The sequence below is a fragment of the Diadema setosum genome, chromosome 18 (genome assembly GCF_964275005.1).
Source record: "Diadema setosum chromosome 18, eeDiaSeto1, whole genome shotgun sequence".
NCBI lineage: Eukaryota > Metazoa > Echinodermata > Echinoidea > Diadematoida > Diadematidae > Diadema > Diadema setosum.
In genome coordinates, this window is record NC_092702.1 from 35,799,181 (window position 1) to 35,813,567 (window position 14,387).

At 37.4% G+C, this 14,387-nt stretch overlaps 1 protein-coding gene across 1 annotated transcript; it reads right to left on the bottom strand.

Moving 5' to 3' along the window:
• Nucleotides 1–5,962: 5,962 nt before the first annotated feature.
• Nucleotides 5,963–14,341, bottom strand: LOC140242165 (heme A synthase COX15-like). Its single transcript, XM_072321931.1, has 8 exons — nucleotides 14,198–14,341; nucleotides 13,063–13,185; nucleotides 12,253–12,439; nucleotides 11,614–11,778; nucleotides 10,557–10,638; nucleotides 9,538–9,692; nucleotides 8,540–8,653; nucleotides 5,963–8,275 (listed from the first exon to the last, which is right to left on the bottom strand). Exons 1-8 carry the CDS (start codon nucleotides 14,233–14,235, stop codon nucleotides 8,144–8,146), a joined length of 996 nt encoding a protein of 331 aa, XP_072178032.1. The 5' UTR covers nucleotides 14,236–14,341; the 3' UTR covers nucleotides 5,963–8,143.
• Nucleotides 14,342–14,387: the final 46 nt, after the last annotated feature.

Below are 14,387 nucleotides of genomic sequence, written 5' to 3' on the forward strand. Positions count from 1 at the left end.
GTACTGTTGTTAAGTAGTGAAAGAGGTGACACCTCCTTGATGTTATTCTTTACAGTGAGCCATGAAATGTTTGAAGCAAACAGCTGCAAGATTTTGTCGCAACTGATTAATGGCAGCATTTTACAATGCTTTGTTTATGACTTAATGTGCACAGATATGCGTGAAATTGTTCTTTTCTGCATTACTTCAATGTATAATTATGCTCCCACGAATATGCTGAACGAAATGATAGCATGTATGCTGCTTTAGAAAATGAAGTTTTTCGCTCACACGTAACTTGCAATCGGTTACCTTGTTGAAAGGAAAGTGTTTTATTGCTCTAGTGATTTTGTCATTGCTTGTATATATTTAATGTATTTGATATTATACATTACACATATGTATGACTATAAACTTCATTATGAGATTTATTCATGTGTGCATAGGGCTGACATGTTCCGGGTTTTATATAGATTTTACTCTCTGGTACTTAAGATAGGCAATAGACATGATAGAGTACCACAATGTGATGTCACAACCATTCATCGTCATGGAAACTGGTTCTAAACAACGTCACTTTGGGCGAATACATGTGAATGTTATTGCTGCTAACCGTGCTCGCACCTGGTTCCAACCCAATCTAAAAAAACAAAAACAAAACAAAACAAAACAAAACAAAACTGTGACATCATCACTTACGTACTCTATGAGGGCCTATCACAATATAAACATTCCTACTCTTCGAGCCTTCTAAATGCTTTCTCTATATAGCCGAACTCAGTGACTATAAAACACATGGTGTGTCTTCCTTGACCGTGTTATTAGTGATATCTTCTCATACAAGATAGAAGGCAATTCATAACCATATCATGTACAATGTCATGAAATAGCCTGTCGTATTTACGAACGCCACGTGCAAACTTATAAAATGGCTGAATGCAAGGACAACGTTTGATAGGTTTAACATTTTGCGGTACTTCCTCCTCTAAATACAGGAAGCAAATTTATGCTGCAGAATCGGTACTTTTCTTTTAGAATGTACAGAGTACATTATCATAATAACTCTTCAACGTTTACTGTCTTACTTGTTATCGTATTCGTCATTTCATTTTGTGTATTATCTATATTTATACGCGCATGTGAAAAGTTTCATTAGTACTAACTTTTTAATGAGATAATCATCATTTGTCATTAGTGTCAAAATCGGTATTTTTCATTTTTTCTTTTTGCAAATATAAATTATTATACAATGGTGTGACAAAATCACGGCACATGACTGAATGATAACTTCCACATTCATGAAAATAAAAACGGGTCGCTTGTACGTGTTCAGTACTATGGATGTTTTGGCTTAATGAGTTTATCCAAAGCGTGCAGCATAAACAGCGTTTACAGGGTCCATGCATTACAGTTCGTTATTCCGAAGGTTCGTTATTCCGAAGGTTCTTTAGTCCGAAGGTTCGTTATTCCGAAGGTTCGTTATTCCGAAGGTTCGTTATTCCGAAGATTCGTTATTCCGAAGGTTTGTTAATCCGAAAATGTGATAAGGTTTGTTATTCCGAAGGTTCATTAATCCGAAAATGAAATAAGGTTCGTTAATCCGAAAATGAAACAAAGCTCGTTATTCCGAAGGTTCGTTACGGACCCTATTTCATTTCGGATCAACAAACCTTCGGAATAACGAACCCTATTTCATTTTCGGATTAACGAACCTTCGGAATAACGAACCCTATTTCATTTTCGGATAAACGAGCCTTCGGAATAGCGAACCCTATTTCATTTTCGGATTAACGATTCTTCAGAATAACGAACCTTCGGAATAACGCCACAAATGTTCGGATTAACGAACCCCTTTTCATTTTCGGATTAACGAACCTCTAGGTATAGGGAATTTGTGTGTTTCGGATTAACGAACCTTCGGAATAACGAACAGCACCCGGTAAACAGTTCCCCCTCCCATCTAGGGAAGTCTCGAGTTTTACTGTGAATCCCCCATTTTTTGAAGAGGCAAAGAATGTGTGTGTGGGTGGGTCGGTGGGGATGGGGTGGGGGAGGGTGGGAGAGGTGCTGTGGAGTCCCACCGTATACTGCTATCAGTGCAGTGTTCTCTGAGACATAATAATAATAATAGTAATAATAATAATAATAGCTGGTTTTTGTGTAGCGCATTTCATACTTAATGAGTATATCTCAATGCGCTTTACAGACTATTATTACCCCGGTCACTGGATACCTTATTTCCAACCAGCACTAACAGTGCTCACTCTCCACTCCCTGGGGAGCATTCCAGCCAGTCGCAGCCATTTTACAGGTGCGCACATGCTGATCAACCAACATAAGCTTTCTCATCCTACCGGGTACCCATTTATACTCCTGGGTGGAGAGCAGCAATGTGGACAAAGTGCCTTGCTGAAGGGCAAACGTGTCGGGCTTGGCATGGGCTCGAACCCATGAACCATACCACGCTCATGTCGTTCACAGACGAGTGCTTTTATCCACTCAGCCACGACACCTCCACTTCAATTTTGAATAATTGTAATAATAATAATAATAATAATAATAATGATGATAATAATAATAATAATAATAATAATAATAATAATAATAATAATAATAATAAAAATAATAATGATAATGATGATAATGATAATAATGATAATGATAATAATAATAATAATAATAATAATAATAATAATAATAATAATAATAATAATAATAATAATGATAATTATAATAATTATGATAATGATAATTGTCTAATTATGTTCAGAGAAATGTGCAGATTGTCAAGTTATAATGCGGTCATGTGATATGCTGTCTTACTGTAGCAGCTGTTTCTTCGGTGTTGTTCATAATTGAAGACCTGAATATAAGAACGACCCACGTCCAATTTTTGACCAAATTCAGTTTGACATGGGAAATTGTAGCTTATTACCCCCGGAAGTGCCTGAAATGAATGAGTTAAATCTTATATGAATGTAAGAATGAAGGACTTGGGTCATTCTTACATTCATATCATAGCGCCCTCTCTCATCCTTCTCTCATCTCTATAGCAGAATATCATGTATATGATTCAAAGAAAGACCCAAGTCCATATGATTCAAAGAACGACCCAAGTCCATCACACAAAATGGCCTCTCCACAATTAATGTAAATGTTAATTGTCATAATAATATTTGTTCTAATTTGTATATACAATGTTGCCTTCCCATCACAGTTAAATAGAATATTATTGGACAAATAAAAAAGATATGAAGTTTTTTTAAGTTTACTCGAAATGGTCTTCCATGGACTTGGGTCGTTCTTATATTCAGATACTCAATTGTCTGTGCTGAATAGTTAGTCAGTAGGTTCTCTTGCTACATGTATGTAGGTCTGACACTATAAACATGTATTTTCCTTGCCATTCATTGTGTAACAGTGTCGTACAGAAAACTAGCTCTACGAATTCAAGCACGTCTGAACGTACTACATTTTATTCACATGTACTAATTGTTTTATATTGTATGCAAAAGTTCAATCACTAATAAAATCAAATGTACACATTGCTTCATCGTTAATCTATCTCAAATGGAGCAACATGTTGCGTCGTTGTTTTTAGTTTGTTGTTGTCACTGTTTTGACAACGTGCGGCATCTTTTTGGGTCCAAAGAAAAGCAATGAGACATTGAAACTCTTTTTAGGCTGTTGGGCTTTCCAAGATACATACGACGTAGTACACTTCACATTAGGCTGCACAGCCTCACTGTTCATGGAGAAATTTTTGGGTTTTAAGACCATCATTCAGGACAGCTTCATTGAAAGTGACAATTTTCTGAGACCTGACTGGCTTTGGTCAGGGTAATACATGTAGCTGCCCATTACTTGATGTACATATTTGCTAAATGGATAGATTCATGATGAACACTTTGGTCTCTTCCACCTTGTGACATTTGACTCGTGGCAATTCGATTTGTGAGATGTAGAATGGACACTGCACAAACACATACACACACACACACACACACACACACATTCTCTTTCTGTCATACTCACTTATTTTTCATGACTGGGCCATACAGATATGTACTTAACGGGGTTCTTAGCACATAGACTGGACAGATTAAGATACGGGTCTGTCACATTTGAAAAAAAAAAAAAAAACTAGAAATGTCGCTATGGCGACTGATGCCTCCGCCATAATGCATGATTCTCCCAATAGGTGTATAGCATGGCTCGACACTAACTTTTTTGTTTGGTGGCCCGATGGGGCCACCAAAATCCTATATTTTAAATTTTTGGTGGCCCGAGAGAAAAATTTGGTGTCCCGAAAAAACAACAATAAAAAACATTAAAAGTCCTCTTATTTAATGAGTCAAATATTTAAGATTTATGATAGTAAGAATTAGAAGTTGGACATATATTATCTACTCATAAATAAACTTCAACAAACTTGCAACACTCACTCTCAGGCATTCATTCAGTCCTTTTCATCCATCCTTTGAACAAATTTAACTGCTAATTTCCGGCGCAAAAAGTTATGAATTTATTGACATACTTTTCAAAATATTTTGGTGGCCCCAGGCGGGCCACCAAATTTGCCTTTTTTTTTGAAATTTGGTGGCCCGACTTTCATTTTTGGTGGCCCCGGGCCACCGGGCCACCGTTAGTGTCGAGCCCTGTGTATAGTATAATATCTTCACAATGTGAGATAACAGTTTCACAGAACTGGCAAAATATTGAAATGACAGGTTTGTCAGAAATATCTTGAATGTTCACTTTCCTTGAACTACATTTGCTATAACTGTCTATTAAAGAGTGCAGGTACATGTATTTGGGGAATTGAGGATTTTTACTGGACTTCTGACTGACCCTTTCATAAGTTTATGTATTGAGTAATTTTCAAGGTATAAAGAAAAAGTGTAATTACGGTATAAAATAATTTTTTTTTTTTGCATTTAAACCTGGCCTTGACCCTTAACCTTTGACCTTTGACCTTCTGGCAGGAAATTTCCAAGAAAATCTCCATTAGGTAATACGTGTATATTAAGTTTTAAAAATAATAATGCAAGCATTGCACATACTAGTATATGAGGGAAATAGTAAAATTTCGACGATTTGACCTTGACCTTTGACCCCCTGGCTATTGACCCATGACCCCTAAATTCCCTAGATAATCCCTGCCAGTCAGTACATGTGTATGTGCCAAGTTCCATGAAGATACATTGAACAATTTGTGAGAAAAGTGAAATTGTAACATTTTCACCTAATCTTTGATCTTTTGACCATTGACCTTTTGACATGAAACTCTCTCTGGAGAATCTTTATGCAGTAGTACATGTCTACACTAAGTTTCAAGAAAATACCTTTGGGCATTGCATGGATATGGGGAAATAGCATCATTTTTAGCATTTGACCTTGACCTTTTGACCTTTGACCTCTTGCCAATGTCACTAAAATCTACTCAACTAATTGCCATATCATACATCATCCTTGGACCAAGTTTGGTGAAAGCTGCTTCATCCAGTTTTGAGTTATCACGTAAAAAGATAAATTTTAGGATTTGACCTTGATCTTTGACCTTTGACCTCTGTCCGATTTCACTCAAAAATTAATCAAGTAATTGTCCCACCATACATCATCCTTGGACAAAGTTTGGTGAAATTTGCTTGATCCAGTCTTGAGTTATCGCGTAAACAGATACAATTTCATGATTTGACCTTGACCTTTGACCTTTAGCAGATTTCACCCAAAATCTAATCAAATAATTGCCCCATCATACTTTATACTTGGACCAAGTTTGGTAAAATTTCAGTCAATATTACTCAAGTTATCGCGTAAACGAATGTGGACGGACATACGGACGGACGGACAACCCGAAAACATAATGCCTCCGGCACCACTTCGTGGCAGAGGCATAAAAAGAGGAAAGAAAACCTATACTTCAGTTGTGCAAGGGACAAAACAAATTCAACAGACAGAAATGCATAAAATTACATATAAGACATATCAAGACAAGTTTTCTTTATTACAAAAACTGATGCATCATATACAATGTATCTACCTTTCATAGTCATACTTTTCATAATCCAAATACAAGTCACCTGTAACATTTGCAACTTTGTGACATCATGACGACAGCCAAAGATAACTACTGTACAATGTTTATTAAGAGTCTATTTCTGTCATTTGCAAAAAGTGTACAAATGGGAAAATATAAGTTCAAAATATAATATTATGTTTCATGGAAACCACGTTCGAAATAAACACAGATCAAGTGGTCATGGGGTAGGTCCTGATGGAAATTGGTTACACATCAACCAGACCAATTTATACACGAGTTCTGTAGTATTAAAAAACCACACATCAACTGGTTAAGACCTCACAGGTCCCCGCACCCAGAACAACCAAAACTTCAGTGGCATCGATGGGAGGGTCTTCAATCTTCCCATTGACGGGGTAAGGTGCAACCCTTTACTCCAGAAAGGGGTAGGCAGGAGATATCTGTTTCCCTGAGACCTATCTACTTTATTTCCCGAAGCCACTCCGTTTATAACAATTTATTAAAATATAGATATTATAAGAGGGTTAATAGTGATTCTATTTTTTTTTCCTGGAGCAAACTGCTCACTAGGCAGGGCTAAATTAAATTAAAACAACAAAGAGTTCATCAGAACATGGTGAATAACTGCAGTTTACAAATGTAGGCAATGGACAATCAGCTATCCAGGTTCTGGTTGTCACTATGGTGGGAGCAGTCATTCTTACCTTTCAATGATTATGCATTTCCACATGAAATAGGATTGGGCCCTGTTTTATAAAGCTGTTCGTAAATTTACACATGACTTCACGAACGACTGGAATATGAAGTGCCAATATATGTGCACTTTTTTTTTTCCCTTAATGTTTTAATGAAGTGCGACTGTATGTCAATATTTCATCTACATTGGGGCAAAAATACACTTTCAACTAAAAATGTGTGTTAACATGCAAGAATAATCATTATCATTTGCAAATTTCAACTTAAGCTATTGAAATTAACAATGATTAGAAAACCCACTTGGCTTGCCATATTCTAGTCATTCATAAAGTCGTGTATAACTTAACAAACAGCTTTATGAAACAGGGCCCAGGACCTCAAAAAGCATATCAGGTAATTACTCTGTCCCTTTGCTTGGAAGTGAACTCAAATTGTGATAATGTATTATAGACCACAGACACCATTTGGAATACAAGCTGTACTCTTCAAAACAAATTGCACATTCCAAGACATATATTCTTTCAGTTACACCAAGAGACTTGAATGATTTGGTCAGTGACATAGTCAGGCTTCACACTGTGATAGTGAAGTCACAATACCCAAACATGAGTTCCTTTCTGGATTATATATTTTTTCCTCACACAGACTTGTATGCCTATTGCAGAATCTTCATGAAGTACAGGGCGCCAGATATCTAAGACATTTATACTTCTAACATCAGTCTATTCCGATACTACTAATAGGTGCACAATTATACATGTATACCAGGAAAAAAAATCTTAAAGCTGCACAGCATTTAAACAGTGCAAATAGAAAGTGAGAAAAAAAAAAAAAACTTGAAATAAAAAAATAAAAATGTGAGAAAGTGCTAGGCACTCCATAAGACATGATTGGAATTGACCTGTGATTGTCATTCTGATTCTATATCACTCATACTAATGATTCACAGGAGACATAAACAGTCAACCATGTCGAAGTCGTCCTCACATAAGTAAAAAAATTTGACAGAGTCAAACTCCATGCAAGATGGATATAAACCTGTGTAAGTCACACTTCACTTAAGTCGAAGAACTTACCTAAGTCCCTTTGGATTTTAACTTTGAGGAGATTAACTGTAGAAACTCATCATCAGTGTGATATCCATGTATTTTAATAGCACTCCCCATCTCAAATCTTTGAAAGGATGATGGACTGCATGACAAATTAGAGAGTCACTCTTAGTCTAACTCTGAGAAGACCTGGTGAGTGAATACAGAAATATCTTATAAATGCCACAATTCACATCACATCCCATCCCATGGTCCATAATGGGTTTGAAACAATTTCTGAGTTAAGAAAGTCCAACAGAGAGCCCAGGCAAAGTCCTGTTCTCCCTCCGAGTCCAGACTCAACTGGGATCAAAGGTCAAGGGAGGTCCAGGTCCTCTCATTTGGGTATCCTGCGCAGCTCGTGAGCAAACCAGAGAGCCAGCGACAGGAGAGTAAGTGATCCAGACTGGTGGGCCGCGGCCAGGGACGTGGGGACGTAAAACAGCAGAGTGCAGATGCCCAGGGTTATCTGGGGGTGAAAATAAAACACACTCTGACATGCAGGGATCACAAAGGCATTTACATTTTGTGATAATGGTTGGCATTATAAGGGGTTAACAGGGCTACATTTACTCACTACTTACTTTTACAAACTATGAAGGCAGGATAGAATCGATGCTCCTTTATACAGATCTACTAAAAATTCTCTCAGGAAGAGGAAACTGATTCATGAGTAATTCCAGTAGGGTAGCTAGTAAAATATACAAAACCAACAGAGAAGTGGTTGCCTCACCTGAACTCCAACCATTCCCACCATGCAGTTGGCAGCCAGCCTAGCCCGGGATGGGAGAGGGACTCGTCTTGCCAGCAGCCACAGGGAAGTAATAGTCAGTCCTGTCACTGTGCCCTGGATTCAGAACCATCAGAAAGAAATCACTTACACTAACCGAACTGAACATAAAATAAATATTGATGTTAATATATTGCGTAGTGACTGCCTAAACTGTTAATTAGCCAAGATGGAATTACCACAATTATCTACAATATGATTCAGCCTGTAGTCACGTTTACCTGCTAAAATTACTTCTTTGCACTGAAAGATTATACTGAGGAACCGTAAAAGCAAGCAGCATTATAGTGATAATCACTGTGCATTAAAAGGGTGTACTAACATTATCATTATTACGAAGTGATTGCCTTTTTTGACAATACCTCTACATGTTATCTTCTTCACAACACAAATGTTGCTGGTAGAAAACGCAGCAAACCGCTCGGGGATTTCCCAATTTCAAGATCTGTCAACCATTTTGCCACTGCTTGTCTTCACACAGTTATCAGTTTGAATTGAAGCTGCAATGCCCAGTGAAGTTTGAGATAGGAAAGGCATTTACTGAAACTGATTGACAAATTGAATTGATAAGCACTGATTATTCAGTGTTTTAGTGGTAGCCATGATAAAAATTTTGGGAATCCATACTTGGATTCACTTCGACCAATGATCTCCTCATTACAGGACAGGCATCATATCCAAACAACTTGATGCAAGAATTCATTAATTTGAAGAAAGGTCTTTACTGACAAGTGAGTGTAGCTGATGTCAAATCCCATATTTTTTCTTCAAAATTTTGTAATGTGTCCTCACTACACTGCAAGAAATATTCTGAAAAAAGAATAGAAATATTCTTAAGTTTGCATCTTCGGTAACAAGGAAATCATATACCAGGGAATTGATAAAACACCAGATAAATAACACCATTAATAAATACCAGTCAAAGAATTTAAGAGACTCACTAGAATCCTGTGGTCGAACTGGACAGTGGTTGGATTCTCAAAGAAATTTTTGTACTTGGGGTCAAAGGCCATGACATCCTCTGGAATCCATTTGTCAGCCATCTTGGGAAAGGAATTGTAGACCAGGCCAGCATCTAGACCGGCAACAAAAGCTCCTGTTGTACAAAAATATGAAAATTAGATAATGAAAAATAAGATACTAATGTTGACAATGAAGACAATTTCATTCACATGTCACAATGTTACTCAATTTTAGAGCAAAATACACCTTTTTTTCAGTGATACCTCGCTTAAGCATGGAATATTCTTGTAATTCTGATTGAAAAATTTTTAGCAGCTTTAATTACTGATATCTTAATGAAAAAGAATGGACAGAATTCATTTTGCCATCAAACTATTCATATATGTAAGTGCATTCCAAAAATCAGTGTCTTTCATTAGGTCATCCAACTATCAAATGAAGCTCACATCAGTGCTTTACAAGGCAGGCTCTTGTCTCATGTAATCCCTGACAATCTCTAATATTCCTCCTACACACCTGGTACACTCAAACTGAATTTCTCATCAAGCTAGTGTCCTCTCCTCAGTTGAGATTGATTTGACAAAAGCAGACTCACAAGTAATTCTTTGGCAGCAGGGCCTGTTCTGCTAAAATGGGAACTACATCAAGCCAAACATACACTGAAAGTTAGGACAGATTCAGATCTAGTTGGGAAGGATATCAGTATCTGTATATAGACATTCAAGATGTATTCTAGAATGTGGTAAGGTGGGTGCAAGATATTGTTTCCAAATGGCTTAGTGAAACAGTACCTAACTTCTGAGGGCTGACTGATTTCAAAACTGTCCCAAAGATCAGTTGAATTGAACTTAGGTTCAATTTAAAAGCTTAGTGACAAAGCCCCTAGAACTGACATCTTATGTTGTTGTTTGTCTTTTTCTGCTAATGTGAAAAAAAAAAAAAAGTTGCTACAAACTGCTTTTAATGTCAGATGTAGCAGTCAAGTTGTGATTTTTACCTGACAGAGCAGTGGTGAAGATGATTGCCATTGATCCATGGGCACATTTCCTCAACAGTGATAGGTTTTTGCTGCTGGGAATCTACCACGAAAAAATAGAGAGAGAAAAAGATAAACATCTACACAGAGAGATTGACACAGTACGAAGGGCACAATACTGTATGTGACAAGAGTTAAGTCTTGGTATTAGAGACAAATATACTTTGGAGATGATGATGTGGATAACACTGGAAGTTTAAAATGGTAATTATTCATGATCGATAAAAAGACAGTCGTGTTTTAGTGATTAACACAAATATATACCATTTGCACTGTAAGTTGTCTGGGTTTAGACAAAACAGTCACATCAACACTAGGGAAGAGGATTTTGTAAGAATGCATTTGGTAACAGAGGAAGGTATTTCACATTCATAGAAAGTTTATTCTCACTTCATTCATTGGGAAACCAGTTACTCTCCTACAAGTGTGCAAATGTGGACTCAGCTCTTATCTTTTTTTTTTCCATTGCAAATATCATCTTCCACTAGCACAAGACCAGACTTGCATCTATCAAAAGCTAAGATGCTTCGTGCAAGTAAAGATACTCTATAGTCTACTCACAATTTGACCTTTGCAACTAAAACAAGCTTGATATGACTTCAAGTGTTGCATCTCCTGCTTGAGAGCGACCAAGAAGTTGATGTTTCAGGAGTCTTCGCTACGAAGTTTCATATAAGTTTCAGGGCCACATACATACTCAAGAAAGAATACAAGGCAGTAAGCCTTCTACCACCCAATGCTCTACAGCCACAGAAACCTTTACAGATTTCAAGTTCCATATAGATTGAGATTTAACCCATTGAGGACGAGTCTGGAGTATACTCCTGTACCTGTCTATGAGAAACGCATCTTGTATGAAAATCAGTCCGTCCTCAACAGGTTAATAGTAAATGTTGGCACTGAAAGAGCCACAACGTATACAGCCACACAACTAAAGCTCTGTCTCTGGTTCTGACCAATGTTTGGTCATTCCCAAGAGATGAATGGTCTGCAATGCCTTCTAGATGAACTTTCTTACCGTGAGTGGCTTCAGAACCTGTGTCAAGCCTCCCCACAGCATGAGGGAGTAGAGAAGGAAGGCTGAACCCAGATGGGCAGCGAGTCGGTACTGACTGACCCTAGGAATGTCATGCTTGGCCGGCTCCTCTAGACCACTCTTGACCATGAACCAGCCGAGCAGACCCTGATTGACAGAAGCATAAGAGAGTAATAAAAACATATATTTCACTTCTAGATATCCCTCAGTGACCATCAATGTAACAGTAACTTGACCTTTACATTAAACATTGGTACAGTTCTGACAACAGAAATTCATATCATAAGGAACTGTCACACATGTGTATTAATTCACTGATTGTACAGCAAAATAATGAGTCAAAGTTAAATAGGCATCATGAAATGAGTAAAATGAGTTTTATGAGACAAAAAGAATGCAGACTTTTAATGTGGGAAACAGAAGTGAAACAAATCATTCTATAGATTAATATGATTATTTGCAAAATGATACAAATTGTCACATGAAACACTTGACATTTTGTTGAACACTAGCAGGGCTTTAACACTTGGAAGGTTTACATAATTAAATAATTTTCTGGTTTTATGAAAGGTGGCATACATGGTGTGTCATTTAAAAAAAAAAAGTTACTCTCCCTTTTACCTGGAAGACAAGGAGACCACCATAGATTGCTAGTCTCGGTTTCAGCGGTTTGCTGATCCAGCCCTTGCTCCAGAAGAAAGCAGCTGGAATGAAGAATGCGAGTCCTATGGCTCGTCCCCACATCCGATGGCTGTACTCCATCCAAAAGATGAACTTGAACTGCTCCAGGCTGATATTTGCATGGACACTGAAACACAATCACAGCATTCATGAGGAAAATAGTTAGGTCTTGTTAAAAGTTGGAGCTGCTAACAAAGGCAGATACAGCAATCTGTACCCGTTATCTGTGATATACCTGTACTTTTGGCATAAAAAGAAAATCAGTGATATGCCAATTAGCAGAAACTTCAAAGTGACAATGAAATGGTTAACATCACATGGCAATGGCACCATATTCCTTCCCATTTGGAGACATCTTGCTTCATCTTTCTAAAAAAAAAAAAAAAAAAAAAAAAAATCAAGACTTGCAAAAATATCATAAGTCTGAAACCCAGCTGTAAAATGTTTGGGGAGTAAAAAGAGAAGTGTGAAAGCATTTAAATGATTATTCCTGGTGTTCCTCATTTTCTTCACTCAAGCCTACTTTACCAACTCGGGGCAGGAATAAATTGTTAGCTATTCATATTTGCTCTACTACAGTACAACAAAAGTATGAACAGTAACATTTATATGTCTTCATACAAGATGTAATATCTCTTTGAGGCCAGGGACCTGATACTCACAATGGCTACACTGTTTCTTGTGTGGCTATCACAACCATGTCGTATGATTGACATGACTCTATCAATCACTCATTAAAGAAATACTCACTACTTGTACTCTGGAAACTGCTTGTATCTATCAAACTCTGCCTGCCATTCTTCCTGGGTGGATGGGGGCCGCATCCCTTTAATCAGATGCCAGTTGGTCATCGACAGTCCAGATTCCGTCAACCTTCAAGGAATGAGCACATTAGTGGAATAATATGACTAATTTGCACATGTGTTTTAATCTCCACTGAGATCAATGTTTGTGCATCCAGTAATATGCAGTGACAATGCAGGTAGAAGCTCTTTTTCTGGCCACAAAGTGACTGCAAAAATATTCTTGTAGTAACTAACCAAAGTATACTGTCCATGACAGCAAAGTCCATTTCAACAAATCTGCTGCTGGAAAAAACAGTTCAGAAAAGATTTTGCAGTACTACAGAATTAAGCAAGTGTGCATTTCTCCAAATAACATCCTAATATAATTAAATTGTTAGGTCATAATTTTAATCACAGTTCAAATAACATCATTAAAACTCATTTTTTATCTCTTTTCCTCATGATGAGATGATTTTTTGATGAATTTTTGTACGTCTATCAGGTTTGTGCCTCCTGACTGTCCAAGCAAAGCTCACTCTGGAATTCTGCATCACTCTACAATCATAGAAAAATGAAATATGTTGATTTCTTGATTTCATAAAAGTTAGACCCTATAGAATTTACACCAAAGGTGCAGGCCAAGCTGCGGTTAGCCCCTGGCCGGAAATGTGGAGCTTGGCCACTGACTTTGTTTGTTTGCTCTTTTTTTTTTTTTTTGCATTTGCATTTGCATTTGCACTAAAAAAATTGGGACATTGCCAAATCCGACTTTCCCTGTTTGATTCAGGCAGTGCAGTGTTTGATCAATTTGACAAAACCCTGTTAATTCATTCAATTCTTGTCTTTTAAAGGGACACTCCTTGCGATGGTAATCAAACAGTCGAAGTCTAGCAAAGGCAGAAAACTGGGGAAAGTTTAAAAATATCCCATCTGAAACCAACCAAGGATATGGTAGTAAGGTTAATGGATGAACTGAACCTCACATTCCCTTCAGACTCAATGGAGGATGTTGTATTTGTCATACAAGAAAAGAGTTTGAATTTTCCAAACACTTATCACACTGAAATAATTTTGACACAAGAAGTGTTATCCAGACCCACCTTGTGACGCCTCCAAGCACTACCGTTCCAGCAATCATTCCACAACATGTCAGCAGCCAACCACCGACTATCTTTTCAGCTCGTGGAGATATGGTGTTGACAGCTGTGGTAGCAATAGTGGTCTGAACTCTGCCTTGCTGAACAACAAGCTGAATCTAGATGGAAGAAGAAGAGAGCAAGCAAAACAACT